Raw genomic sequence first — 26,271 nt, forward strand, 5'->3', positions numbered from 1 at the left:
GGCCATTGTGCGAAATGGATCTACTCACTGTGATAGGTTGTAAGTGCTTGGTGTCCGCTGGGGTCTTGAAGGCGCCCCCTGTAGGTGACCAGCAGCCACTAGGTTGAAGGCCTGGTTTAAGCAGGCTGAAAGCCCAAGGTGAAGAAGTGACTCTGTGGGTGTCCCAAATCATTGGGGATGGGACCCCACTGATTGAAGGCCCATTTTTCCCAAGCCTTCTGTCATGGCCGGATCATACAGCACTATTATAATTCATTTTTTAGGTCACTTCTGTGTCCACATTGCAGTGCCCTCTGGGGATGTCCTTACTCATAGTCCGTGGGAGGATTTGTCCCTCAGGTTCCTCATCATTTTTGGAAAGTCAAACCTAGAGTATTGATCCCTTGTATCTGACTGCATTGTGCCTGTACTTTTTGTATTTTTTTCCCACCCGTTTCATATCACGTTGTACAGCACCATGGACTATGAGGACGCTATATTAGTCTACAATATTAAGTATGAATCATTTCACATTAGTTTTGTTGTTTGTGATAAACGTAATGATTTGTATCTTCCAGCTTGTGGCCACGTTGGGTGCAGATGAAGCAGAGAAAAAGTTTGTGCGTCTACAGAGTCATCTGTCTCATCCGCCATCTTTCACCACAGTCCGCGTAAATCTGCGAATGACCTCCGTAGAGCATGCAAAGCGTCTCCTTAGTGAGGAAATACACAAGGTTAGACATTTCCGGTATAGTTTTCTTCCGGGGATGGACGGTCTCTAAACACGGGCTTAGGGTGCTCCACTCAATATGTTGTCCCATTGTTTTGGACCTCCAGAAAATTGTACTTCCTCACATGTCCATACGTCACGTGGAAGCTTTACACACGTGGACACCATTGATCAGTGTCAAAACATCTTCATTAAATCCACTGTGATCCGGTATTGTTCCACAATAACTGATTGCCAAGGAACTTTAACCATAAAGTCGTCTGGTTTGGACAATCACTACTGGTCCTCCAGAGGAAGGACCACTCTTTGTAGGAGCTCTCAATTCTGGCTACTATAGGGGGGTCCCATGGGAACACCCCCTATTATATTCTATGCCCTAACAAGGCAGGTGAACAAGGGTTAAAAAGATGACCACTTTATATAGTACATGCCAAATACCAGTATCATATGCTGCAGTAAAAAGATGTGTGAGTTTGGATCAAAGAGAAGAACATACACTACCGTTCAAAAGTTTAGGGTCACTTAGAAATTTCCTTATTTTTGAAAGAAAAGCACAGTTTTTTTCAATGAAGATAACATTAAATTAATCAGAAATACACTCTATACATTGTTAATGTGCTAAATGACTATTCTAGCTGCAAATGTCTGTTTTTTAATGCAATATCTACATAGGTGTATAGAGGCCCATTTCCAGCAACCATCACTCCAGTGTTCTAATGGTACATTGTGTTTGCTAACTGTGTTAGAAGGCTAATGGATGATTAGAAAACACTTGAAAACCCTTGTGCAATTATGTTAGCACCGCTGTAAACAGTTTTGCTGTTTAGAGGAGCTATAAAACTGACCTTCCTTTGAGCTAGTTGAGAATCTGGAGCATTACATTTGTGGGTTCGATTAAACTCTCAAAATGGATAGAAAAAGAGAGCTTTCATGTGAAACTCGACAGTCTATTCTTGTTCTTAGAAATGAAGGCTATTCCATGCGAGAAATTGCCAAGAAACTGAAGATTTCCTACAACGGTGTGTACTACTCCCTTCAGAGGACAGCACACACAGGCTCTAACCAGAGTAGAAAGAGAAGTGGGCGGCCCCGCTGCGCAACTGAGCAACAAGACAAGTACATTAGAGTCTCTAGCATGAGAAATAGACGCCTCACAGGTCCTCAACTGGCAGCTTCATTAAATAGTACCCGCAAAACGCCAGTGTCAACGTCTACAGTGAAGAGGCGACTCCGGGATGCTGGCCTTCAGGGCAGAGTGGCAAAGAAAAAGCCATATCTGAGACTGGCTAATAAAAGGAAAAGATTAATATGGGCAAAAGCACACAGACATTGGACAGAGGAAGAATGGAAAAAAGTGTTATGGACAGACGAATCGAAGTTTGAGGTGTTTGGATCACACAGAAGAACATTTGTGAGACGCAGAACAACTGAAAAGATGCTGGAAGAGTGCCGGACGCCATCTGTCAAGCATGGTGGAGGTAATGTGATGGTCTGGGGTTGCTTTGGTGCTGGTAAAGTGGGAGATTTGTACAAGGTAAAAGGGATTTTGAATAAGGAAGGCTATCACTCCATTTTACAACGCCATGCCATACCCTGTGGACAGCGCTTGATTGGAGCCAATTTCATCCTTCAACAGGACAATGACCCAAAGCACACCTCCAAATTATGCAAGAACTATTTATGGAAGAAGCAGGCAGCTGGTATTCTATCTGTAATGGAGTGGCCAGCGCAGTCACCAGATCTCAACCCCATAGAGCTGTTGTGGGAGCAGCTTGACCGTATGGTACGCAAGAAGTGCCCATCAAGCCAATCCAACTTGTGGGAGGGGCTTCTGGAAGCATGGGGGGAAATTTCTCCCGATTACCTCAGCAAATTAACAGCTGGAATGCCAAAGGTCTGCAATGCTGTAATTGCTGCAAATGGAGCATTCCAAGACCAAAGCAAAGTCTGAAGGAGAAAATTATTATTTCAAATAAAAATCATTATTTCTAACCTTGTCAATGTCTTGACTATATTTTCTAGTCATTTTGCAACTCATTTGATAAATATAAGTGTGAGTTTTCATGGAAAACACAAAATTGTCTGGGTGACCCCAAACTTTTGAACGGTAGTGTATATTAGATGTAGATTAAATAAAATACTGGAGGAGCTGCTTTGGTGCTGGTAAGATCTAAAATATACACCGTACAAAGATTAAAGAGATTCCCTGGACTGTAATATTTGTGGTTTTAGGAGCTTGGTGTCACGAAGGGTCTGTGGACACACTGGACCGTACTGCCTTGGCGCTAAGGCAGCTGGCCAACAGGGAGAGTCTATAGTTCTATAGGTACCTGTGGCAGCTCAGACAGCACCAGGTAGACGTCAGGCGAGGTGAAGCAGGTCAGACGTGGATGCAGCACGGCACGACTTTGGCACAGCTCAGTGCTAGACCGGGAATGTATGAAATGCTAGAAACTGGAGCAGGGTCTGGAACAGGTAACACACTAGGAGGCCATCACATAGACAAACTAGGGAACACAACAACGCTCAGGGATAGAACTAGGGGGCTGGACCCCTCTTATAGTCCAGGGTACTCACTGGTCAAAGTTCATCAACGAGGTCTGGTGCGCGCGCTGCCCCTTTAAGAGCGAGCACGAGCATGCGCACGCACCCCACGGGATCCGGCTGAGGTGAGTGTACGCGAGCGCTGCCGTCTCCTGAGGAGGAGGCTGGGGCCAGCGCTTGCCGACTCGTCGTAGCTGCGGTTGTCAGGGGGAGGTTGGAGCTGACAGCCCGCAGCCACGGACATTAAACTTGGCCTGCTATGACTACTGATAGAAGCGGGAGGGCCTGCTGTGACTGTTGGTGAAGGTGGCTCTGATGTGACTGTTAGGGAATGATGATGGGGGGGTCCTGCTATGTTTACTATGCGAAAATGGGAACTGATTTGTCTACTGTGTGACAGGGATCACTGCTTTGTCTACTAGGGCAATGGTGGCACTGCTAAGATTACTGGGGGAATAGGTGGAGGCACTGCTGGGATTATTTTTGGAAACGCATAAGGCCCTGCTGTGACTATGAAAAGATGACGTGACTGCTGTGGAAAGGGAGTGAGGAAGGCTTTCGTGTGACTGTTACAGTAAGGGGGGAAGGAAACACTGCTGAGACTACATTTGGAAGCACTGCTGTGACTACTAGGCGGAGAAGGGGGTACAGCTGTGGCTACTATTAAGGTGTGGGGATGGGGCTCTGCTGTGACTACCTTGGGGGGGGGATGCAATCTCAAGTGATGTAAAAGATTAGGAAGAGCGCATCATTGTGGCTCCTAGACCTGGGTAACATTTGTTGCCACCTGGTGTATACAAAACCGCTTTCAAAGGGGAACAATCAAACTATATATTGAATTCAGCCCTGTACTTTTGGAAATATTTGACTTGTAAATATTTTTAGGCTGTTTGGGGCTTTGGTTCTATGAGTCCACGCTTGTTCTTGGACTTGTCTCTAAGCGTGGCATGGATCCTTTATGTGGTATAACATTGTTATTTTCCATTCGAGCGTCAATTATGGGATGACTTGAAAGTGCAAAGATTGAGCTGCTTTGGAGCTATAAGCCACGTGGTAATAATCACGTTTCCCACAGAATGACATTCAATTTGTCAGGTTTCTATTTGTTTGTTTTCTAGGTCGGTTAAAGATTCAGAAACCCTGAGTAATGTAACCTGATCAATTCCAATTATTTCATCTAGTACCTAAAGTCAGCAACTATACTACGCAATACATCTAGTCTGCTCAGCGTAGGGCTGAGGCTACTCCTCACTTTTAAAGGGTAACTAAATGTTCAACAAACTTCTGACATGTCATAGTGACGTCAGAAGTTTTGATTGGTGGGGGTCCGAGCACTGAGACCCCCATCAATCGCTAAAACGAAGAAGTATAAGTGCTCGTGATAGCGCTGAGCCGCTTTGTTTCTGTTCGGCTTTTTCCGGAAATCAATGTATCGGGGTACGAGCTTATAGACTTTGTATTGAGTCCGTACTCCGATACATTAATTTCCTGAAAAAGCCGAACAGAAACGAAGCGTCTGAGCGCTCACACGAGCACTTCTACTTCTTCGTGTTAGCGATTGATGGGGGTCTCAGTACTCGGACCCCCACCAATCCAAACTTCTGACATGTCACTATTATATGTCAGAAGTTTGTTGAACGTTTAATTACCCTTTAATAAAGGCTATGGGAACCTTTAGTGCTTTTTTAATGAAATGTATTTACTTTGCGATACTATTCACTTTTGTAATATACTTTAATTAAAAAGTTTGCTCTGTTTTAGCGTTGCACCTTCTATGTTTCCACTGTACTTAGAAGCTGCAGAACGCCGCTGTCCGTCAAATCTGTAAATAAACTGTACTGACGGCTCAGCTGATAGCGACTCCTGTGTAACTTCAACACCTCATCTAATATTGATCAAATCAAAGTTGATCCTGTTGTGAAAGTGTTAATCTGTGCACTCATCTCTACGGACCCCACTCCTATTTTCCATACACGGATATATTATCTTTATTGTTACAACATTTATATTATTAGTCTTCAAATTGGTTTTCTAAATGGATCTTAAATGCCCTGTTAATAATATTTGTGATATTCCTTTGCAGCAGTTCCCCAGCGTCGTCATCCCAATTCATCATCATCCTCAACTTAACGACCTCTTATTAATTCCAGTCATTGGGCCAAGGTCAGTAAGAAGTTTTATGTATTATTTGTGTCTGTGCTCATTATTTCTCGCCTTAATTAAACTTTCCCTTTTATTATTATTAAAGGGAAAATCCCATGAATCATTTTCATTCTAAAAGTTCTGAAATTCTGTTTTTAAAGTAATTTGTATTTCTTTCTATAAATATAAATGGTCTTTCTGGGACTTTTAGTACATCCAGTACTTTTACTATATCTTTTCCTTATAATATCCGGTATGTTTGACCGGTATTTCTGCGGTTATGTCTATTGCAGGAGAGCACTGAAGCAACATCCAGTACAAGTGATTGTTGGATCGCAGTGTGGAAGTGCCGTCCTTAGAGGGGCCCATGTCTACTCTGCTGGGATTCTGTCTGCCACCAAATGTGAGAGCAATGTCTGATCGTATCAAGTAAATAGAAATCTTCCGACATTATGAAATCACCCAAATATTGCAGGACCCAAAACTAACAGACACGGCTACTGATACAAAATCTCCACCCCTGCACTGGGAATATTTTGCCCATAGCCAGACTATCATGAGTGGTGCGGGGAGCTGTCTACTCTATGGGGAAGTTAAAATCCCAAAAATCTTGAGGTGCGGCTTTATAAAAATAATAAAATAAAAATGTATACTCCCCTTACCAATCCCCTGGCGCCTCCCTGGTCCCGCCATGAGTCCTTGTTTACCGGCCTTCAGCGATGGCATGTTGTCTCGCTGAAGCCGGGTGAACAGTCCAATAGGATTTCCTGCGGATTCTTGGTCGGATTTGCTGTGGAATTATCTGACTCATATAGACGCGGCCCTAGTCTTGCAACAAGGTGGTATTAGGCGACATTCACACGAACGTGGCCAACCTTGGACGTGAAAAACTACAGTTTTTCACGTCCGAGGTCCATCTGATTTAATCGGATAGATTAGAGTCATTAGAGTCACACGCTTCGTTGAAACAATGGTGTGAACGGCCCGATTGAAATACATGAGTCCGTGTGATACACGCTTGTCTGAATGAGGCCTTAGGGTGTATTCAGAATTGTTGCAGAAATTTCTAAGACTGCAAATCAGTTCAAGTGAAAACAATTGGAGTATTTTTAGCTCACAGAACATTGTCTAGGCTGGATACAATTGTACCAAACCCTCAGCTGTGATAAGTATTAGGTCTATAGAGTTTTTCAGCCTCTGGATATAAATAAGATGGCTCCCATTGACTGGCAGCAAGCAGTGATTTTGAAATGTTAAAGATTTGATACACTACGAATATAGAAGAATTGCTGAACTTTTCATTATACAATAATAAAGCTATATTTACATAAAAATGGAAAACCTCTTAGAACCGGTTTAGGAATAACTTCTAACTGTACGTCGTCTTACGTTACTAAATTTTTTTCATCCTATAGGGATGAAGGAGGGGGATGAAGTCTCTGTTTACTCGGACATTGAGGGAAAATGTAAGCGGGGCGCCACAGAGTTTGACGGAGTCAAAGTTTTCATCGGGAATGGAATTTCAGAGTTGAGTCGCTCAGAAATCTTTTGCTCGAACAGCCCAATAAAGTAAGTCAAAGAAATGTAAAAAGCACGGCCGGCCTTTAGAAATGAACAAACTATTATGTGCGGCGGGGGGAACTAGGACAAATGTTTTCTATCTGTTCCACTGGATTATCCCCGCTGATGGTCGCAACTCCAGCCATTGTCTGTGTCCGGTTTCTAGGCACACTGATCTATCTCTCCTCATCCCAGCGATGCCCTCTGCTACTTCAGTCTGCGGCTCTCATCTGTCCCGCTGCCGTCCGTGTTGGGTAGCCATGGCTACCGGTGATGTGTGTCCACGTGGCCTATTTTAAAGGGGACTTCGGGCTAAACACATCGTCTGCGGATTAAAGTGTTTTTTCCATAAGCATTATTTATCACCTCTCCAGAGGATAGGTAATAAATATCTGATCAGTGGGGGTCCGACTGCTGGGACCCCTACCGATCATGAGAACAGACTTACCGTGCCGTTCCTGGGAGCCCCATAGGAATGGAGCGGTAGTGCGCATGCTTGACCACCGCTCCATTCACTTTTATGAAGCTGCCAAGCGCAATTATCAGCAGTCCCAAAGAAATGAATGGAGCAATGGCCGAGCCTGCGCACTACCGCGCCTGTGGATAGCAAAAAAAAATTAACTAAGGGAAAACTCCTTTAAAGTGGTTGTCCACTACTGGAAAACTGATGACCTATCCACCGGATAAGTCATCCGTACATGATCTGTGGGGGTCTGACACCCGGACCCGCAGCAGTCAGCAGCTTCGGTGGCCTCTGTGCACCGGACGTACATGCCAAAAGCAGTTGGCTTCGGCCACGGAATAGCGGCCAAGCTGCAGTGCTGCAGCTCTGCTCCAATTCAAGTGAATAGGAGCAGAGCTGCAGCGTGGCACTATGCCATGTATGGAGCCGACTGCTTCCGGCTCCATGCATAATGTGCCATAACATCCGATGCCCGCAGGCCACTGGAGCGGCTGATCGGTGCGGGGTCCGGGTGTCGGACACGCATAGATAATGTACTAATGACTTATCCGGTGACTAGGTCATCAGTTGTCCGGTAGTGGACAATCCCTTAAATCCTTATATCCTTGTTTGCCTCTGTGTTCTTGATCCTAACTTTGACCTTAACACTAATCCTGACCTTGGCTCTTATTTGGATTTTCGCTTCAGTCTTGCCCCTTGGATTTGTAGCCTGGTACCTCTTACCCTACTCCTGGTTCTGACTCCCGGCCCGTTCTCTGACTACGATTCCCGTCTCATCCTCTGGCTTGTTGCATCCTGATCGCTTCCCTAGTAACGACCATTGGCTTAGTTGCTGACTTCTACAGCTCCTTCAGCACATTTGCTGCCAATCGGTGACTAATCAGGTGACCGTAACCTGGGAATCTGATTGGGAATTTCCTTACCTCCAAGCAGGGGTTAAGAGTGAAGAACGGGAAGGTTCCTTAGACTCTGCTCCCCAGAGCTGGCGCCAAACTGACTGGCCCATGAACCCCCGTTAACTCGAAGCCAAACTAAAACACTTATACCGTGTGGTATATACTTGTACTATGCCATTTTATACAGGGAAAAAAACACAAACAGCCTGGCGTATCCCAAAAGAAAACCCTTTTGGAATATACTGGATTAATGGGGGCCTCTGACGAACATAGGCTCTAACACAACGGGAACATTGTCATGTGAGCTCCCACAATGCACTGGTCTCTGAATATCTTTAAACATGAATGTAGAAGACGTCAAGTAACAGAAGATCAGAACAAGACAAATTATTTTATGTAGATTTATACTGTGGAATGGTATAAAACAGTGGAGGTTTCCTTTCTAAATTCCTGTTCTATATTTCTATAGATAACTTGTATATTGTCTGAACTTTCCATGATCCATGTTGACCAGTGTAAGAACCGGAGACACCCTCAGGTATATAAATATTACTTGGCAGACAACCTGAGGTTTGCATAGTCATGCCTTGTACGCAGCGTATGTTTTCCCAAGCAACGTCACCACTGTGTACTCATGTGCTCAGACCCGAGTGTAAGTGGAAGGCCCTGCGGAATTGGGCGGCGTTCACACCTGTCAGGATTGTTGACAATAACATTGCGGAGCTGGGGCAGAATCCTGCCGGGGACTATTCACCGCTTCTTTCATTTCCTGTTGGTTTCTTTAAAAAAAAAAAAAAACACTTTGTGCATTCTTCAGTCTCCTAACCGTTTTTTTGCGGATAGCATATTGATCCGTTCGTTTCTATGTGGCCATGCACACATCCGTTTTTTTTTTTTTGCGGATATGTGTGTCCGTACTGCAGATTTATAGAACAGGTTGTACGATCTGTCGGTATGTTGACCCACTGGGCCGTACCACCGTAGCGGAATAGCATCTGGCCAAACAGTGTACCAAGTCAATGTATATATAGTCCAAGCACAAGGGTGCCTGTAGTAGTTCAGACAGTAGCAATGGCTAGACTCAGATGGGACCATGGCAGCAGACACTAGGCGTGGTGTAACACAGCAGGCGTTACCGGTGGCACAAAACGACTCCAACTTTCTAAGGCACAGGAACAAAGGTAGCACGGGATACAGGATACAGGTAGCAGGTACGGGAACACTGGGAACAGGATAACAATAAGGGACCATTTGCAAGACTAACATGGGTAAACACAACAATGCTCAGGCAATGAGTGAAAGGGCAAAGCCCTTTTTATAGTCCAGGGTGATCATGGGCTAATTACAGATCTTACTCATGTGTGTGCACTGGCCCTTTAAGGCCAGATGTGAGCGCGCGCACCCTACGGGAACCAGTGCAGCAATGCGGAAATTAGTGCCGGCGTCTCTCCAGAGGGAGATGCCGTCCGGCACTCACTCGTCCATGGCCGCGGCCATCGGGGAGCAGGTAAGAACGATGATCCGCAGCTGTGGACGTTACACAGGTCCTATTCTTGTCCATGTTTGCGGTCCGTCTCACCTATTCTAATGTATGGGTCCCCAAAAAAATGGAAAACTCACAGAAGCCACTAGGATCCGTGTTTTGCGGTCCGCAGAACGGAAACGGTCGTATGCATGATGCCTTCTGGAATAAAAACATATGGACAAATGCCAAACCCAGATTATCTGGGATTCATGTATGTAAATAAACAATCTTAGCCACAGATCAGCGCTCAGGGACCAATTTTTAACACTGTATATTAGTTCAGTTTCACATGACCGTAGGTGACCTATAACGCTGTTAGTTCATGTAATCAGACCCGCGATCGGGCTCGGATTTTCAGCCGTAATATGGGCACTAAAGTGCGCTCGTATTACGCTCGTGTGGAATTGGACTTTGGAAGTATGAGCAGAGGAGCTGTGTGATCGGTTTTAAAAAAAAAAGTTTAAACACCTGTTACCCATGTTACCCCTTATTCTTTTTTATAGGGGGAAAGGCATCAGAATGACAGAGCCTGTATATTTAAGTCCGTCTTTCGATAATGTCCTCCCGGGATACGTATTCCTGCAGGTAATGCTTACATATTAGTCAGAATGTTTATTTAGCATTGTACTAGAACATTTCATTTTCCCACAGACATTTATGGCATATCCTTAGGACATTGGACCCCCATTTGAGAGAATGAGGGGCAGGCCTGGCTTGAAGGACTGGGGTCAGAGGACCCATCTGTTCCAGATAGATGGGGATCACAGAGAAGGGACCCCCAACCCATTAGACATTTATTCCATATCCTGTTTAAAGTGGGAAACATTTTTTAGGTTTTATATATTGAAATGGAAAATGTAGGTAAAGGGGTTATCCGGGCTTTATAAAAAATGTAAATCTCACCTGCAAATGGCTATTAATGTACAGTTTGTAATATTTTTAGGAATATGAGTTGCTAATCTACAAACACACAAAAATGGAACTCCGTCTTTAAATCTGTGTCCATTTATTTGTAAAAGAAGTCACTCTTTGTAAAAGCTAAAAACCCATTTTTTTCCCCGGGCGAAGGCACTTACCCCCAAAGTTATGCTTAGGTGCCCACTTTTCTAGAAACCAATAGAGGTCTCCATGCTCCTCCTCATCTATAGGGGTCTCACACTTACCCCCAAAGTTATACTTAGGTGCCCACTATTCTAGAAATCCATAGGGGTCTCCATGTGGGCAGCTCCTTCGCTGCGGCTGCATATGGGCTTGCACAGAGATCTCTGTCCTGTACACGTCCCTGGACAGTTCATGACAACCGCTACTTGGGACCTGCACAGGAGCCCCTTGCGTGAAAATACCCATGGATCTCCATAACTATGAAGACTTGGCAAGTATAACTTTGGGGGTCAAAGGGTAACTAAACTTTTAAAAACCTTTTGACCTGCCATAGTGACATGTCAGAAGTTTTGATTGTTGGGGGTCCGAGCACTGAGACCCCCACCGATCGCTAAAACTAAGAGGCAGAAGTGCTTGGGTGATCGCTGTGCCACTTAGTTTCTAATTGGCTTTCCTTGGAAGCCAAATGAGCGGTGCACGGGCTCATAGATTTTCTATTGAGCCCGTACATTGCACTGAGGAAGGCCGATCACAAAGGAATCGGCACAGTGCTCACCCGATTGCTTCTGCCGCTTAATTTTAGCGATCGGTAGGTGTCTCCAGATCTCAGAGGATCCCCACCGATCAAAAATTCTGACATGTCACTATGATTGCCAAAAGTTTTTCAAAAGTTTAGTTACATTTTAATGTATCCGAAATACATCATTTAAGACCTGCATAGGCATTCATTTCTTAAGACATAACTATGTCATAGTCACTTCTTAGGTAACTGCGGATGTATAGAAAATGTGTTATGGATCTCTTCCCATCCCTCTGTATACCTTAAGAAAATGTATATTTTCTCTCTCCGTGACTGATGAGTAGATAGACTGTCCCTGGTGTGGTGCTGGTTCTGTACTCCGCAATCTGATCCATTCAGATGTCTCTTTACGTCAGCTCCCCCTCTCACAGCATGCCATCTTATAGAAAGAGAGAGAAACTGCAGCTGCATCCCCCTCCTCCCTGTCTACCATTTACTGTATAATGCTAGATGGATTTTTTTTGGAGGGCAGGGGAAGATTCTTAAGCTTTAGAGAGCCTGCAGGCAGGAAAAAGTGGACTACAGGCTGCTGAGAGGTGAAAAAAATGACACTTTCCTCTAATAAGATGTATCAAGAAGTTTTATTTATTTACTGATTTATACAAAAACGAGAGGAGCTAATTTGAGTAATAGCGGAAATCCGCTATGGGAATTCTATTGAATTTTTCTTTAACATTTAATTAATACAAATTTGTATTCATATGTTTATTCATAGAATTTACCGTCTGCTGTGGTCAGCCATGTTTTAAATCCTCAGCCAGGTGAACGGGTGTTGGATATGTGTGCCGCTCCTGGAGGAAAGACCACTCACATTGCCACTCTCATAAATGACCAGGTAATCTGAACTGTAAGATTGGGTTGTAGGAATGATGTGGGCATGAAGGATAAGGAAATATCGTATTTTTTTAAAATATTTGCATCCATATATATGTATACCTACACTTTAAGAAGCACTCCACTTTATTTTTTTTATTGCACCCTCCATTTGTACATTGGTGTTTCATAGGGTGCTGTGTGCAAAAATACTTCCCGATCCCCGCATCTTGTCTTTATCGGGTCCAGCGCTGCTCACATGATCTTCCCTCTGACTTGTCTGGAATCGCTGCTTTTGAATAAACCGGAACTCAGGCTCTCAATTCATTAGTATGGGAGCCAGAACGAGTCTCCATAGGAATGCATTGAGAGCCTTACTTACGATTTTCTGAACAGCAGCGATTCCAGACCAAGTCAGAATGAAGATCACGTGAGCAGCGCTGGACCCGAAAAATGACAAGATGCGGGGATCGGTAAGTATTTCCACACACAGCACCCCACTGAAACACCAATGTACAAATGGAGCGTGTAATAAAAAAATAAAGTGGAGTGCTTCTTTAAATCCCTTTAATTTGGTAATACATATTTTTCAGCACAGAGCTTACGGTCTTTCTTGTTTGTTTACCACCTTCCCCCTGTACATTCTTATTATGGATCTTGCATATTTTTGTGTAGTACTCTAATGTTTCCTGTTTCCATACCTAAAACAAGTCTGTATAGCATGGAGTGGCAGTATATTGTATACAAATAGTGATTCCTGTGACCACCTTCTGTAGATGTAGCCAATGGACTCGAATTGTGGTCACCCAGACTTTATGTACAATAGGGGTGACTATTAATAGGGTGGTAAGATGCATGAAGTTAGGTGTTGGCACAAATTGCACCTAATATATGAAAATGGTGATTGTGGTATTGGCACAACTCGCTAAGCACCCTAACTAATCCCCATGGATATGAAATACATGTATACACTAAGCCACAGCCCTCTTCTTTCAAAATGGTTGATTCCGGTGTCTAAAGAGAACACATTAATTTGGCACATTACTTATACTCCATTGTTTTTTAGCACAATTTATAGTAGAATTCTGGTGCCTTTTGCTTGAATAAAGTGTAAGGCCTAATGCACAGGACTGTGGTTTTTTTGTCCACGTGCTATTCGCAATTTTGTGTATGGGAGACATCATGGCAGTTAGTCTCCACCCACTCTGGAGCTGAGTTCAACTGACAATTAGAAATAGAGTATACAAGGGGGAAAACTGGTGATAACTGCAAGATACAAGTCATATAATGGCTAAAAAATCTTACTCTCCCTGGTTCCCCCTTCCCTCTCCATAGACTTCTACGGGCAGCAGTTGTTTTTTTTTTTGTTGGTTTTTTTTAAGGGTTTTTTTTTTTAACTCTTCCTGCTCACCCCTCCCCTCTCCATAGACTTCTATGGGTAGTCAGTGCAGAGACACACCCCCACTTCCTGCAGTCCGTCTACTCTGCCAGGGGGTGGACAGAAGATTACAGGAAGTAAGTTCACTCAGAATTTATATGGCTAAAACGACAAACTTTTTACAGCAAGTAAATTACAAAGTTGTTCTATATCAGGCATACTATTAGATTAACAAAGTTGTTTGAAAAGTTAGTGTCCATTTAAAGTAACCTAATGGGAATCGGACTATAAAAGATAAAAACGAAAAAAGGAAACGTTTTTTCAATAAATCATTTTAATTAAGTAAGAGGCGCCAAAAGTAGCCATATAGTAAAACACGGAGATATTTGGTGTTCCTATATTCATAACAACCTGCACAATAAACTTACTTCTATAAACTATACGTAAACGGCATAAAAAAAAGAAAAACAAACGATGGTGAAATAGCGTTTTTTTATGCGTTAGTTTGATGCATTACTTATCTGTACCACAAAATGATGACTAACTCATCCCGCAAAAATATAAGAAACATGTAAATAAAAAAAGCAATGGCTGGCGGAATGCGTCACCGCAAAAAGCGGTAAAATTCCTGCACTCCATAGTGCGAAAATCGGTTTGGTCCTTAAGGGGTTATATAGTATATTTGCGAGCAGAAGTGGTCCAGATAATACCTGCTCTCCTAGCGCCACGAGAAAGGCTGTGTCCACACGTCGCAGTTTTGCAAAAATTCTGCCGTTTCATTTGTCTTTCTATAGAACGCTGATTTATGCGGCAGCTTGGGACACATTTTTTGGGCTTATTATAAAAATGATTAATGAAAAGAAACAATGATATATTTTTCTGATCTCCACAGCTCTTACTGGCAGAACCCATTTAGTCCGCTGGTTCCGACTGGTCCAGTTAGGACGGCTGCTGCTTTATGGGACTTACTGTGTGCAGCGTTTATTATATAAAACCTTGTTACGCCCACGGTGACGTCTCCTCTGAGAATACCCTGGTAATTTATTCATTGTTTTATGTACACAGTGACTAAATCGGGGTGAGCGTTCCCGTACTAATGTAGCAATTTGTCTAAACATACTTCCAATTCCCCATGATCCCTGTGGTTCGGTAAAGCTGTGCACTAAATAATTAGCAAAGTTTATTTGTGGTGATTATATCCTTATGAAAAACAGCAATTAACATTTTACTGGATAGCACAGCGTGGCGTTATTGTTTTGCGGTATTAATTTTATCCATGGTGTGTCTCCTCCGCTACGCCTGCACGGAGGTAAATGTACAGTATTCAGTGTCTGCGGTGAGACCGTTAACTATTTACCGGTATAATCTAGATTAGGGTTTCAAGAATTATTTTCTTTTGGTCTAGAAGACTCCCACCTTACCTTAAAGTCAATGTCCACCCTTGTTTTCCCATGAGGGACATTTATGGATTATCCACAGGATATGCCATAAATGTTAGATAGATGCGGTTCCCACCTTTGGGACCCGCACTTATCTCTAGAACGGGGCCCCCTAAACCCCGTTCTAGCTTTTTGTGCTCATTCTGCCCCCCGGCCACTTCCTGTTTACATGGTCGGGAGTTACGAAAACAGCGTAACTCTGCCGACCTACACTGTTTCGTGTAACTCCCATAGTAGTGAAGAGCAGTTACAGAAACAACGTAGCATGCGAGCCACACTGTTTCCGTAACTACTATTCAGTCCTATGGAAGTTACGGAAACAGTGTAGGTCGGCAGAGTTACGCTGTTTCCGTAACTCCCGACCATGTAAACAGGAAGTGGCCGGGAGGCAACGTGAGCACAAAAAGATAAAACCGGGTTTAGGGGACCCCGTTCTAGAGATAGGTGCAGGTCCCAGAGGTGGGACCCGCATCTATCTGACATTTATGGCATATCCTGTGGATATTTCATAAATGTCTCTGCTAGGAAAAACCCCTTTAAGTTCCATTTTGTTTTTTAATCTAAATAGGTTTAAAATTCTGTGCTGATTTCATTTTTTTAATATATCTTTATAGCTGTCGAAGCTCTGTTGTTCTGATACGATGCACCACATCCCCTGCACAGACATAGCTTCAAAATCTACCAGCCGCCACCACTAGGGGGAGCTTAGGCAGATCGCAATGTCTAGTCCCCTAGTGGGACCGTAAAAATATTTTTTAAAAGATTTGCTCTCTCAATGTTGGCTATTATCTACTTTGTACAATGATCCTGATAACTTATGTATACACAATATAATGCCACTACTGTTATATTTTCTTTCATATTTGTATTGGGGGAAAAAAACACCTAAAAAGTTACGACAAGTTGTATTTTTTTTATTAGCACCACTTTGTAATACAAATCATTTATTGATTAAATTTAATTACTTTTTTTAAGGCGGGGAATAGAAAAAAAAACGGCAATTCTGCCATCGTTTTTTTGTTTACACCATGGACCATGTGGAATAAATAACATGTTACATTTTTTCATATGATTTACAGTGATATCAAATTTATATAGATTTTTTTTTGCTCTTTTGCTGAATAAAAACATGTTTTATAGGAAAAAGAAAAAATTATTTTTATGTTATCTCATTCCGAGGCCCCTAACTTTAATATTTCCGTTGACGTTGCCATATGAGGGATTATTTTTTTCGCAGGGCGAGTTGTATTTTTTTTTCATGGCACCATTATAGGGTACATATAATCTATTGTTTGATTTTTTTTATTTAAAAAATAATTACGAGGGGGGGATGGGGACAGAACAGCGATTCCGCTCTGTTCTCCCTTTTTTTGCCCCTCCCCATTTTATCTGAGGGAAAGACCTTTAGGGTCCTTTTACATCGGCCCATTTTGGCCGTAACAAGAAGCAACAAGCAACGGGACAGCTTGTTTATCGGCTCTCGTTTGTTCCTTTCACAAGGAGCTAGTATGGGGATGAGCAATCATTACTCCGATCGCTCGTTCCTATCCAATTCTATCATATCGGCAGCGTGTCTCTTTGTTTACACAGGGAGATCTGCTGCAGAAACAATACGATCAGCCAATGAGCAAGCCTGTGCTCGTTCATCGGCTGATCATTGCCCTGTTTACGAAAGGGCAACGATCAGGAACGAGCCTTCTATGAACGCTCGTTTGCCTGATAATTGGCCCGTGTAAAAGGGACCTTACATTGCCTTAAATAGGTCAAAGCAATCGATCTGGCTTTGACGGAGTTGTTTCAGCGCTCTGATACTTTTTTGCTAATTCTGAAGGACCACGTAAGGATTTGGCAGCATCCAAGGCCACTATTGCGTGTTGAATGCGATCTGTGATTATGGAAACCTATCGGTCCAAGGGTAACGTTCCTTCCCCTTAGGTTACTGCCCATTCTACAAGGGCTGTTGGTGCCTCCTGGGTGGTCCGGCATCGGCCTACCTGGGCCGAAGCCAAGACTCTTTCTTACCTAGTGTCACCTCCTAGTGGCAGAAGCATATACCCATGGTGCTGTGTCTCTCAATGGATTCAACGAAAAATTGATTTTACAGTGAGTTTTTTTGTTTATAGCCTAACAGGCAGATTGCGTCGCCAGGAACCGAAGGACTGACAGAGGGAACCCCCTTTCTGTCAATATTCATAGACACTGTGCTCGTTATTGACTACGTCATCGAAGAGGTTAACCAAGTGAATCGGGTACACACTCCCCACCACGGGTACGAGCTCCGTTCCACATTTAATCATACTTGCCATACTTAAAAAATAAAATAAAAAAAATGAACCAACCTACAGACAAAACCCCAATAATGGCTAAGTGCCCCCATTAACAACAACTTAATGGCCAGACACCCCTTCCCGACCATCATAAGGGACATTCTATAAGGGCACTGCTACCTGACAGTTCTTGTTACAAACAGACATGAAAGTGAATATAATAGAGACTGATTTGGAACGATGAAATATAATGTAAGATGTTTATTCCTTAGGGAGAAGTCATTGCAATGGACAAAATAGCCAACAAAGTGGAGAAGATAAAGCAAAATGCTTCTGTGTTGAAGCTCAATAGCATCCAGGCATACTGCTTCAATAGCACTAAAGCCGTGACACGTGACGCAACCGGCAGTGGTCAAGGTACGCTGGAATTTGTTTTCCTCGGGGTTGATGAAACATTTGCCCTGTGGACTGTCACCTGCAGGAGAGAGGCCATTATGCCAATGATAAGACTAGCAATTCATGGCGACACAGCGTAGCCTGGGAGTCACGGTAAAATCATTACATCACTTGACTCCCTCGCAACATTAAGGGAAAAAATGGTTTTAAAGGCGATGTACACCTTTGAAAGGCAACAGTTTTTTATCTTTTTTAATAAAAAGGTTACTCAGTGTGATTGGTGCCACTTTATAAATACTTTTTATTAAAAATTTATTTTATTTTTGAGATACAGCTGCTCTGTATTCTCTCTACACTGCAGCTGTATCTTTCGCTAAATCCTGTTCCCGTCAGGACTGCGGGACTGACTGATTCAGTGAATAGCGCTAGATACAGCTGCTTTGTAGGGAGAATACAGAGCAGCTGTATCTCAAAAAGTTACATTTGTTTAATAAAAAGTATTTATAAAGTGGCACCAATCACACTGAGTAACCTTTTTATAAAAAAAAATTACAAATTTGTATAAATAAATTTGCCTTTCAAAGGTGTACATAGCCTTTAACCTTGAGACCATTGCAAAAATCCAATATAGTCGGATTTATGCGACAGTCACTAGTTTTCATGCAACTTTATTTTTTTCCCATAGGGCTGTGCTGTGTTGCCTTGGAGCCCTTGCCTACTGGAGGTCTTTGACAGTAACAAGGGTCCTAATTGTTTGTGACTTGGCTATTTTGTTTAAGCCCATCCATTATTTAAAGGGGAAATCTAGCCATAAATGTTATAAAACATTATAGATTCGTGTCAGAAGGTCACATCTATAGAGTCTATGATCTCGGACCACCACTTCTTCCCATAATTAAAGAACTATGGAACTTCGTAAAGTGCCCAAACCCTCTTAAATTAAAATCCTTAAAGGGGTTGTTCACTTTAAAAATCTCTTTTTGTTACAAGGTCTCCCAAAAAGATAAGTTCACCCCCAGCGTATTCTGCTGCTGAGACCCCAGTGATAATCTGTGAGGGAAACCAGCAGCAAGTATTCACTTTCCCTGCAGCGCCACCGCTGAGGAAATAAGGAATTACACAGTGTCCATGGAAACCATTGGGTTGTCCATGTAACGCACAAACCTGCACAAAGTCCTCTGGAGCAAGAAAAGTTCTTTGTAGCCGCTCTCTGCTCTGGCTTATATCTGGGGACCTCATTAAATTAACCCAGAATTACCAACTGTCACGGACACTGGGTTTGTGGACCCACTAGGCCGCTCCGCCGTAGCGGTGAGTCAGATGACCAGGTCACAGTCTATGTAAAAGTAAGATAGCAGACAGTAATGCTTAGGTACCTGAAATAGTCCGGGCGGTGACTGTGGCTTCAGCACGGATGGAGGCAGGTGCGGAAAGTTGCGCCAGACGTGGCGGGCAGTATCCGATGAGCAGATGGCACTTGACGTGGCAGATGGCACTTGAACACGGGTAGGCACAGGAACAATGCGGAATACAGGAACGGTAACAGGGCACGGGTAACAGCTGGATCAGGAGACACTAAGGGACCATTTGCGAGACAGACAGGGAAAGACTAACAACGCTCAGGCAAGGATCAGAAGGGCTGGGGCATTCTTATAGAGCAGGGAATCATGTGGGTTAATGATCATTGTTTTCATGTGCGCGCACTGGCCCTTTAAGAGCGGGCGTGAGCGTGCGCGCACACCCTACGGGACCCGGCCGGACGGAGCGGAAGTGAGCGCTGGCATCTCCTTGGAGGGAGACAGAGGCCAGCGCTCACAGATCCATGGCTGCGGGCGTCGGGAGATGAGTGAACCCGACGGCCCGCGGCCATGGGCGCTACACCAACAAGGGTAATTTGGACAATGAGATTTCCAAACCAGACGACACAACAATAATGGTTATGTGTCTGGCTCTAAAACAATCCGTTCCACTGACTGGAGGAGAGCTGCGGACTGACAGGACCGTTTTCAGAAACAGAATTCAGCCTCCCGGGTTCAGGGGTTGTAAAACAGGCTATTCGTACAAAGTTTTAACCCCGCATGGGCATCTAAATTTAAGGCCGTAATATTTTCAACATGCCATAAGTGAGGGTTCATGTTCAGTCCCTTACTCCTGTTTTATTTGAGTCTTACATTACAGGTCCTCCCTTCCCACCAGAGTCCTTTGATCGTGTACTTTTAGATGCCCCATGTAGTGGAATGGGACAAAGACCTAATATGGCCTGTGCTTTATCACTAAAAGAACTAACGTCTTATCAGCCTCTGCAACGTAAACTCTTCAGTGCGGTGAGTCTTCAGAAATATCTTCTATGACAATCATGTCTGCCGCAGCCGTCTCCTGTGTTCCTGTCAATATCTCCATGTTCCGCCTTTCAAGTTTATCTCTGTTGTCTAGGATTGTGTTCACATCACGAGCTATGCCGCCTGACTTCGGTAGTATACGTCAGGAGGATCTACCGGCATATACCTCTAAAGCAGGGGTCAGGAACCTTTTTGGCTAAGAGAGCCGTAAACGCCACATATTTTGAAATATAATTCCGCGAGAGCCGTACAATATGTTTAAAGGGCCGTTGACAGATCAATCGCTCCAATGTTCACTTAGTACAGCAAGGAATGCTCCTCCCTGCTGTATAAAGCCACAACTGGACTGAAACAATGGTAATTAGCAGTAAAAAAATTAAATAAATAACTTACATTGTGAGCTTGCGATGCATGACATCAGTCCAGCAGTCTGGCTTCTTCTTTTTCCTGCGCATGACTGGAAGCTGGCATTCTTCCCACCTGATGTTGAGAGAATGCCAGCTTTGAGGCATTCGCAGAAGAAAGAAGCTGGAATGTTGGACATGTCACACAACGCATTGTCAGTTATGTCAATTATCTATTTTATTATTTTACAGCGAATTATTGTTTAGGTCCAGCGGTGGCTTAGTGCAGCAGAGAGGAACACTCCTTTGTGTACTAAGTGACCGCTGGAGCAATTGTATCTGTCAGTGGCCCTTTTAAAAGTGTTGGTCTTACAGAAAATGAACAAAAAAGAGAGGCTCAGACCCATCTGGGAGACCTCCAGAGCTGTAATAAAGCGCTCAGAACAGATTTTTGCCCTGATAGTGGTCCTTTAAATCAGTTTCTTATGCCCACAAGAGATTAATTTAAAGCCCCCAAGAGTGTAATATGGGTGGCAGATGTTTTTTAAGGCCATATTTTTATTTTTTTTTGGGGGGGGGGGCTATATTATGGATTATGTGGGATTATTTTCAGGGGTGAAGTGGGAAGGGGGGGTTGGTGGGACACACTGTATTACACAGCCCCTTTATTGATGCAGCTCACTGCTGCTGACCATGAGGCTGTGTAACAATTTCCATGTTATAATGTTCACCTTCAAAGCAGCAGCACAGCCAGGGGTTTCTGGAACGTCCAAGGGAGACACAAGGGAGGAGGCAGATGCCGCTTCACTAGGGGACGCAGGTGCGTGCTTGCAGACGGCGCGGCTATGCAGGGAGTTATGGGAAATGTAGTCCATGCTCCCTGCCGCTCACCACTGCCGCCAATGCTTATCAGGCCATCAAAGAACTACCGTATATGTCGGCGTATAAGACGACTGGGCGTATAAGACGACCCCCAACTTTTACCCTTAAAATATAGAATTTAAGATATACTCACCATTTCGTGCAGGAGCGCTTCACTATGGCCATCGGCGGCAGGACCCAGGACTCTCTGTCTCTTTGAACTCGCGCATGCGCAGATAGGCGAGGTACATGATGGGGTTAATTACTATTAATGTGAGGAACATGGAGGGTAAATTCATCGCACCTCGCGCCTCACATTAATAAGTGAATGAAAGCCGTGTTTATTTCATTTTTTTACAGCGTACACATCATAAATGATGCAAAAACATTGTTGTCCGCGCCATTACTGAATGTGTGTATTTTATGTATTGACTTATTTTAATGTTTATTGTAAAAAAGGTGAAGGTGTATATTTTTTTAAAAATGTAACCATACTTTGTTTTTACTTTATTTTTAAACTTTAATGTACTGACATATATCAGATATGTGCCAGTACATTAGCCTGTGGACGGATAGCACACAGGCTGTTGTTAGGACATACTTGGGTATATCCTAACAACAAGAGATATGGTCAGACAGCCCTGGGGTCCGTCAATAGACCCTGGGCTGTCTGCCCATATATGGTATGGCCCTCGATCGCGTCACAGGAATTCCCTGTGATGCGATCCAGGGGCATCCCCCCTTCTCACTTTCCCCTGAATGCTGCAGTCAGCTGTGATCGCAGCATTCACGGGAATAACGGCGGAGATGAGAGGTTCTCTGATCTCCGGCGTTATAGAGCGGGGCTGCGGCTGTGTAATACAGCCATTGCCCCGCTCCTGACAGGAAGTGCGCGCGCGGTCAGCATGAGGAGATGCGGCCGGCGCTGCACTAATGAGCGGCAGTTCAGGCACTGAAGACAACATGGGGGTGCTTTGTAGCGCGCCCGCCATGTTCTGTCTTCAATGCCGCAGATCATTAGTGCAGCGCCGGCCGCATCACATGATGCTGACCCCGCGCGCATATGTCAGGACTCAGGAGCGGGGCTGTGGCTGAATTACACAGCCGCAGCCCCGCTCTCATAGTCATGTGTACTATACTGAGCTGTGCGGCTGCAACGTGCATCCCTCCCATAGACAGGTAGGAGCCCTGTCTGCGAGCCAGATACGGCCATCAAAAGAGCCATATCTGGCTCGCGAGCCATAGGTTCCCGACCCCTGCTCTAAAGGAAGGCCGCGACGTATTATACTTTATAATCATACTTCGCGAATAGTCTCCGACCGTAAAAAAAAAAACGTGTACTGCGCTGTATACGCTTTTCTTGACTGTATGTATCTGTATAGAGTAACGTAGTCCAATACGCTAAAAGTATGACGACACATACCAGCCCGCCATATGCCAGAAGAACACTTTTTTTTTGTTTTTGGTATACGCAGAGTAAAAGGGGAACTTATGGATACTTTTGGCCTGCAACTTGATATGAAAAAAGCCTAAGAATGTTAACCCCTTCCCGACAACACCACGTAAATGAACGGGCTAAGAGACAGATACTTGTTCTTACCCGTTAATTTACGTGTTGAATTTGACTGCATTGCGCGCTCCTGCACACAGTGCCATCGGCAAGATCGGGCTGTCACATAGACAGCCAAATCCCGTACGGTGACAGGGAACTGAAATAATCAGTTCCCTGTCACAAAAAGTCCACAAACGCGTTTATATAAAGCGACGCGTTCCCGAATGCAGAAGCGCTTTCCTGTGCAGAGGGGGCTTGAAGGCATGCAGAGAAGACAAAAACTGCGTCTTCACTTCATGACTGTGTATACAGATCACTAATAACCGTGATCGAATAGGCTGTTACTATTAGATCACTGTTATCAGTGATCTGTATATGGGGACAGGCAGGGAACACATCCATAATGTGTTTCCTGCTGACCTGTGCCCCTATATTACAAAAAAAACTTCTAATAAATAGTCAAATGTAAAATAAATAAAATGACAAAAATTGTAAAAAAAACATAAAGTAAAAATATAGAAATGCTCACAAATTCACTAAAAATTAAAGGGGCTGTCTGTTTTCTGTCCTTGGCTATGTGATGGGCACAGGTGCTGGTATCGTTAGAAGACACAGCTCTGATACACATCCTGTTAGGCCCCATGCACACGACCGTAAAATCGTCCGTAATCACGGTCCGTAATTACGGACCCATTCATTTCTATGGCCGACGGACACCTTCCCGTATATTTACGGGAAGGTGTCCATGCCGTAGAAACATGTCGTATTTTTTTATTTTACGGACCGTTCTCCCATACTTTATATTGGGAGCACGGCCCACAAATGCAGACGGCTCCATGGCCGGCTGTGCCCGTAATTACGGACCGTGATTACGGGTACGGACGTGTGCATGGGGCCTAAGGGTATGTTCACACGTAGGAAATTATGTGGCGGCTTCCGCCGCAAAATTCCGCCTCCCATTCATTTCAATGGGAGTCAGAAGCTTCTTATTTCTCACTAGCTGATTATTTCAGTTAGCAGGAAAAAAAAAGCGTCCTGCTCGATCTTCGGGCGGATTATTCGAGGCCATTTAATAATTTTTTGTGTTTTTTTGTTGTTTTTTTAGGCGGTTTCATTATTAAAACCTGGTGGCACACTCGTTTACAGCACATGTACCATAACTTTATCTGAAAATGAAGAACAAGTAGCCTGGGCCCTGAAAACATTTCCCTGCCTCCAGCTTCAAGCACAGGTAACAAAACATTTTATAATATTTTTTTTTAGGAATACAGACAAACCAAAGGAAGCATCACAATTCCAAGCGAATAAACCAGAACAGTTGGCATTCAAGCACAATTAAGGCTCTGTTCACATTTGTGTTGGAGGCTTGCAAATTCTGAGTGACTTGATGGGTAGAATAGTGCTGTAAGTATGGCTATCCTCCCCGTAGAAACAACGGACACCACCACAGGACCCGATGGACACCATTATAAGTAAAAAAAAAAAACGTCACGCGCTGGTGGTATACGTCATACGATGGATCCGGTACTGCCTTGTAGTTTCGGTTATAAACTGAAAACAGAACGCAGATGTAAAGAGAGTTTTGATAAAGTAGAAAAACAACAATCTGGGGAGAACACAATTGACTAAGCCGACAAGCTAATGATAAACTCAAGCAACTCTGGTTGTGACATCATATATGAAGTATTTGTATGGCCAATATATAATGCTACGGGGGAAGGGTCGGGGTGCCATAAAGGTCTGTTAGATGCGGATCCTAGCTCTGGTACCCATATAGAGAATGGGGGTCAACCGAACTACGGTGCGGCATTGCAAGCTGTTGAGTCCAGGCAGAGACTAGTAGAGAGAAACGGTGCCCCCTGTTGATATTAGTCTGGGTCACAGAGCTTGGAAGTTGAAAATACCCCTTTAAGGGTCATAGGTTCTCTCCAAGTTGTACGGAGCTTCAATACAGACATAGGTCTGTAAATCTATGGGGCCATACTGTATATCGGTGTGGCTCTGATGTCATACAGAGAGATTGGTTGTATGTTAAAGGGTAACTAAACATTCAACAAACTTCCGACATGTCATAGTGACATGTCAGAAGTTTTGATTGGTGGGGGTCCGAGCACCAATCACTAAAACGAAGCGGCAGAAGTGCTCAGCCGCTTAGTTTCTGTTTGGCTTTTTCCGGAAAGCCGATGTATCAGATTACGGGCTCATAAACTTTGTATTGGGTCCGTACTCCGATACATTGATTTCCGGAAAAAGCTGAAAAGAAAGGAAGCGGCTGAGCGCTCACACAAGCATTTTTGCCGCCTGGTTTTCGCGATCGGTGGGGGTCTCAGTGCTCGGACCCCCACCAATCAAAACTTCTGACATGTCAGAAGTTTGAACGTTTCGTTACCCTTTAATGATAGATCTCATAAAGCCTGAAGAGATCAGCGTCTACCAGACACATCTGACACCACTTATCGCAGGGGAACTACTAGAATCTGACAGGAAGCATCCAATAAGGGTCTACAGAGCCCATATACCCTACCCCAAATCTGATTTAAAATGTTGCTCATCTTGTGATGTTGATCTTGTACAGGTACCACACATTGGAGGAGAAGGTATGGCCGGCGCAGGATTGTCTCCCGATCAGTTGAAGCTTCTGCAGAGGTTTGATCCATCTCTTGCGGTGCTATGTGATTTTGACATAAATGACATGACTTGTCAAGAAGAAGATTGGACTGTTCTAGCAAACACTGATACAATCGGTTTTTTTATTGCCAAATTTGTTAAAAATATTTAAGTTTTTAAAAAAAAAAAACAATTTGCGTAGAAGAAGCGATGCGTTCTTCAGGTGGTGGATTCGGTACTGTCTCCGTGTTACCATGACAACAAATGAATATCTCTGTTGCCATAGAAGCAGACAGTCCGCCAGCTGTTCACTTTGCAATCAGCTACTTCTGCAGCCGCAGGTTCGAGGAATTACTAGGGGCTTTCCAGGGCCTGTGTTATTTCTGTGCACATTAATAAAATGCATCCAAGGGATTTGTCAAGGACAAAAGATAAATTCCGTTTTTAACATCTACACTGTTTACATTGCCGCAGAAAAAAATCTGCCCTTGTGCAGCCTGTGAATGGAATAAAGGACTTTTTATAACACCGTTGGCTCATACGTTATATGCATAGTATCTATGTATTTAAAGGGTTGTCCACAGGATAGGTGATAAAGGTCTGATCGTTGGGGATCCCACTTCTTAAACCCCCACTGATCACTAGAACCGGTCTCGAGCCCATTTCTTCTCACTGCACGACCAAAGTTAGGAGGAGTTTTAATAGAGCGGTGGTCCCGCATGCGCCCTGCCGCTCCATTCAATGTCTATAGGGCT

General features: G+C 43.8%; 1 protein-coding gene across 3 annotated transcripts in view; it reads left to right on the top strand.

The window, feature by feature from the left end:
- NSUN6 (NOP2/Sun RNA methyltransferase 6) overlaps positions 1-26,045 on the top strand; it is a 30,050-nt gene extending 4,005 nt beyond the window's left edge. For 2 of the 3 annotated variants that reach the window (XM_075827582.1, XM_075827581.1), the window contains 10 exons: positions 558-713; positions 5,337-5,416; positions 5,689-5,798; positions 6,811-6,964; positions 10,343-10,424; positions 12,236-12,355; positions 17,690-17,834; positions 19,992-20,137; positions 24,015-24,140; positions 25,485-26,045. In XM_075827582.1, the coding sequence (XP_075683697.1) occupies positions 558-713; positions 5,337-5,416; positions 5,689-5,798; positions 6,811-6,964; positions 10,343-10,424; positions 12,236-12,355; positions 17,690-17,834; positions 19,992-20,137; positions 24,015-24,140; positions 25,485-25,688 (1,323 nt within the window). In that variant the 3' untranslated portion in view covers positions 25,689-26,045. The remainder of the gene's footprint in view (positions 1-557; positions 714-5,336; positions 5,417-5,688; positions 5,799-6,810; positions 6,965-10,342; positions 10,425-12,235; positions 12,356-17,689; positions 17,835-19,991; positions 20,138-24,014; positions 24,141-25,484) is intronic. The other variant, XM_075827583.1, reaches the window with a different exon arrangement.
- Positions 26,046-26,271: the final 226 nt, after the last annotated feature.

The sequence above is a fragment of the Rhinoderma darwinii genome, chromosome 5 (genome assembly GCF_050947455.1).
Source record: "Rhinoderma darwinii isolate aRhiDar2 chromosome 5, aRhiDar2.hap1, whole genome shotgun sequence".
Lineage (NCBI taxonomy): Eukaryota > Metazoa > Chordata > Amphibia > Anura > Rhinodermatidae > Rhinoderma > Rhinoderma darwinii.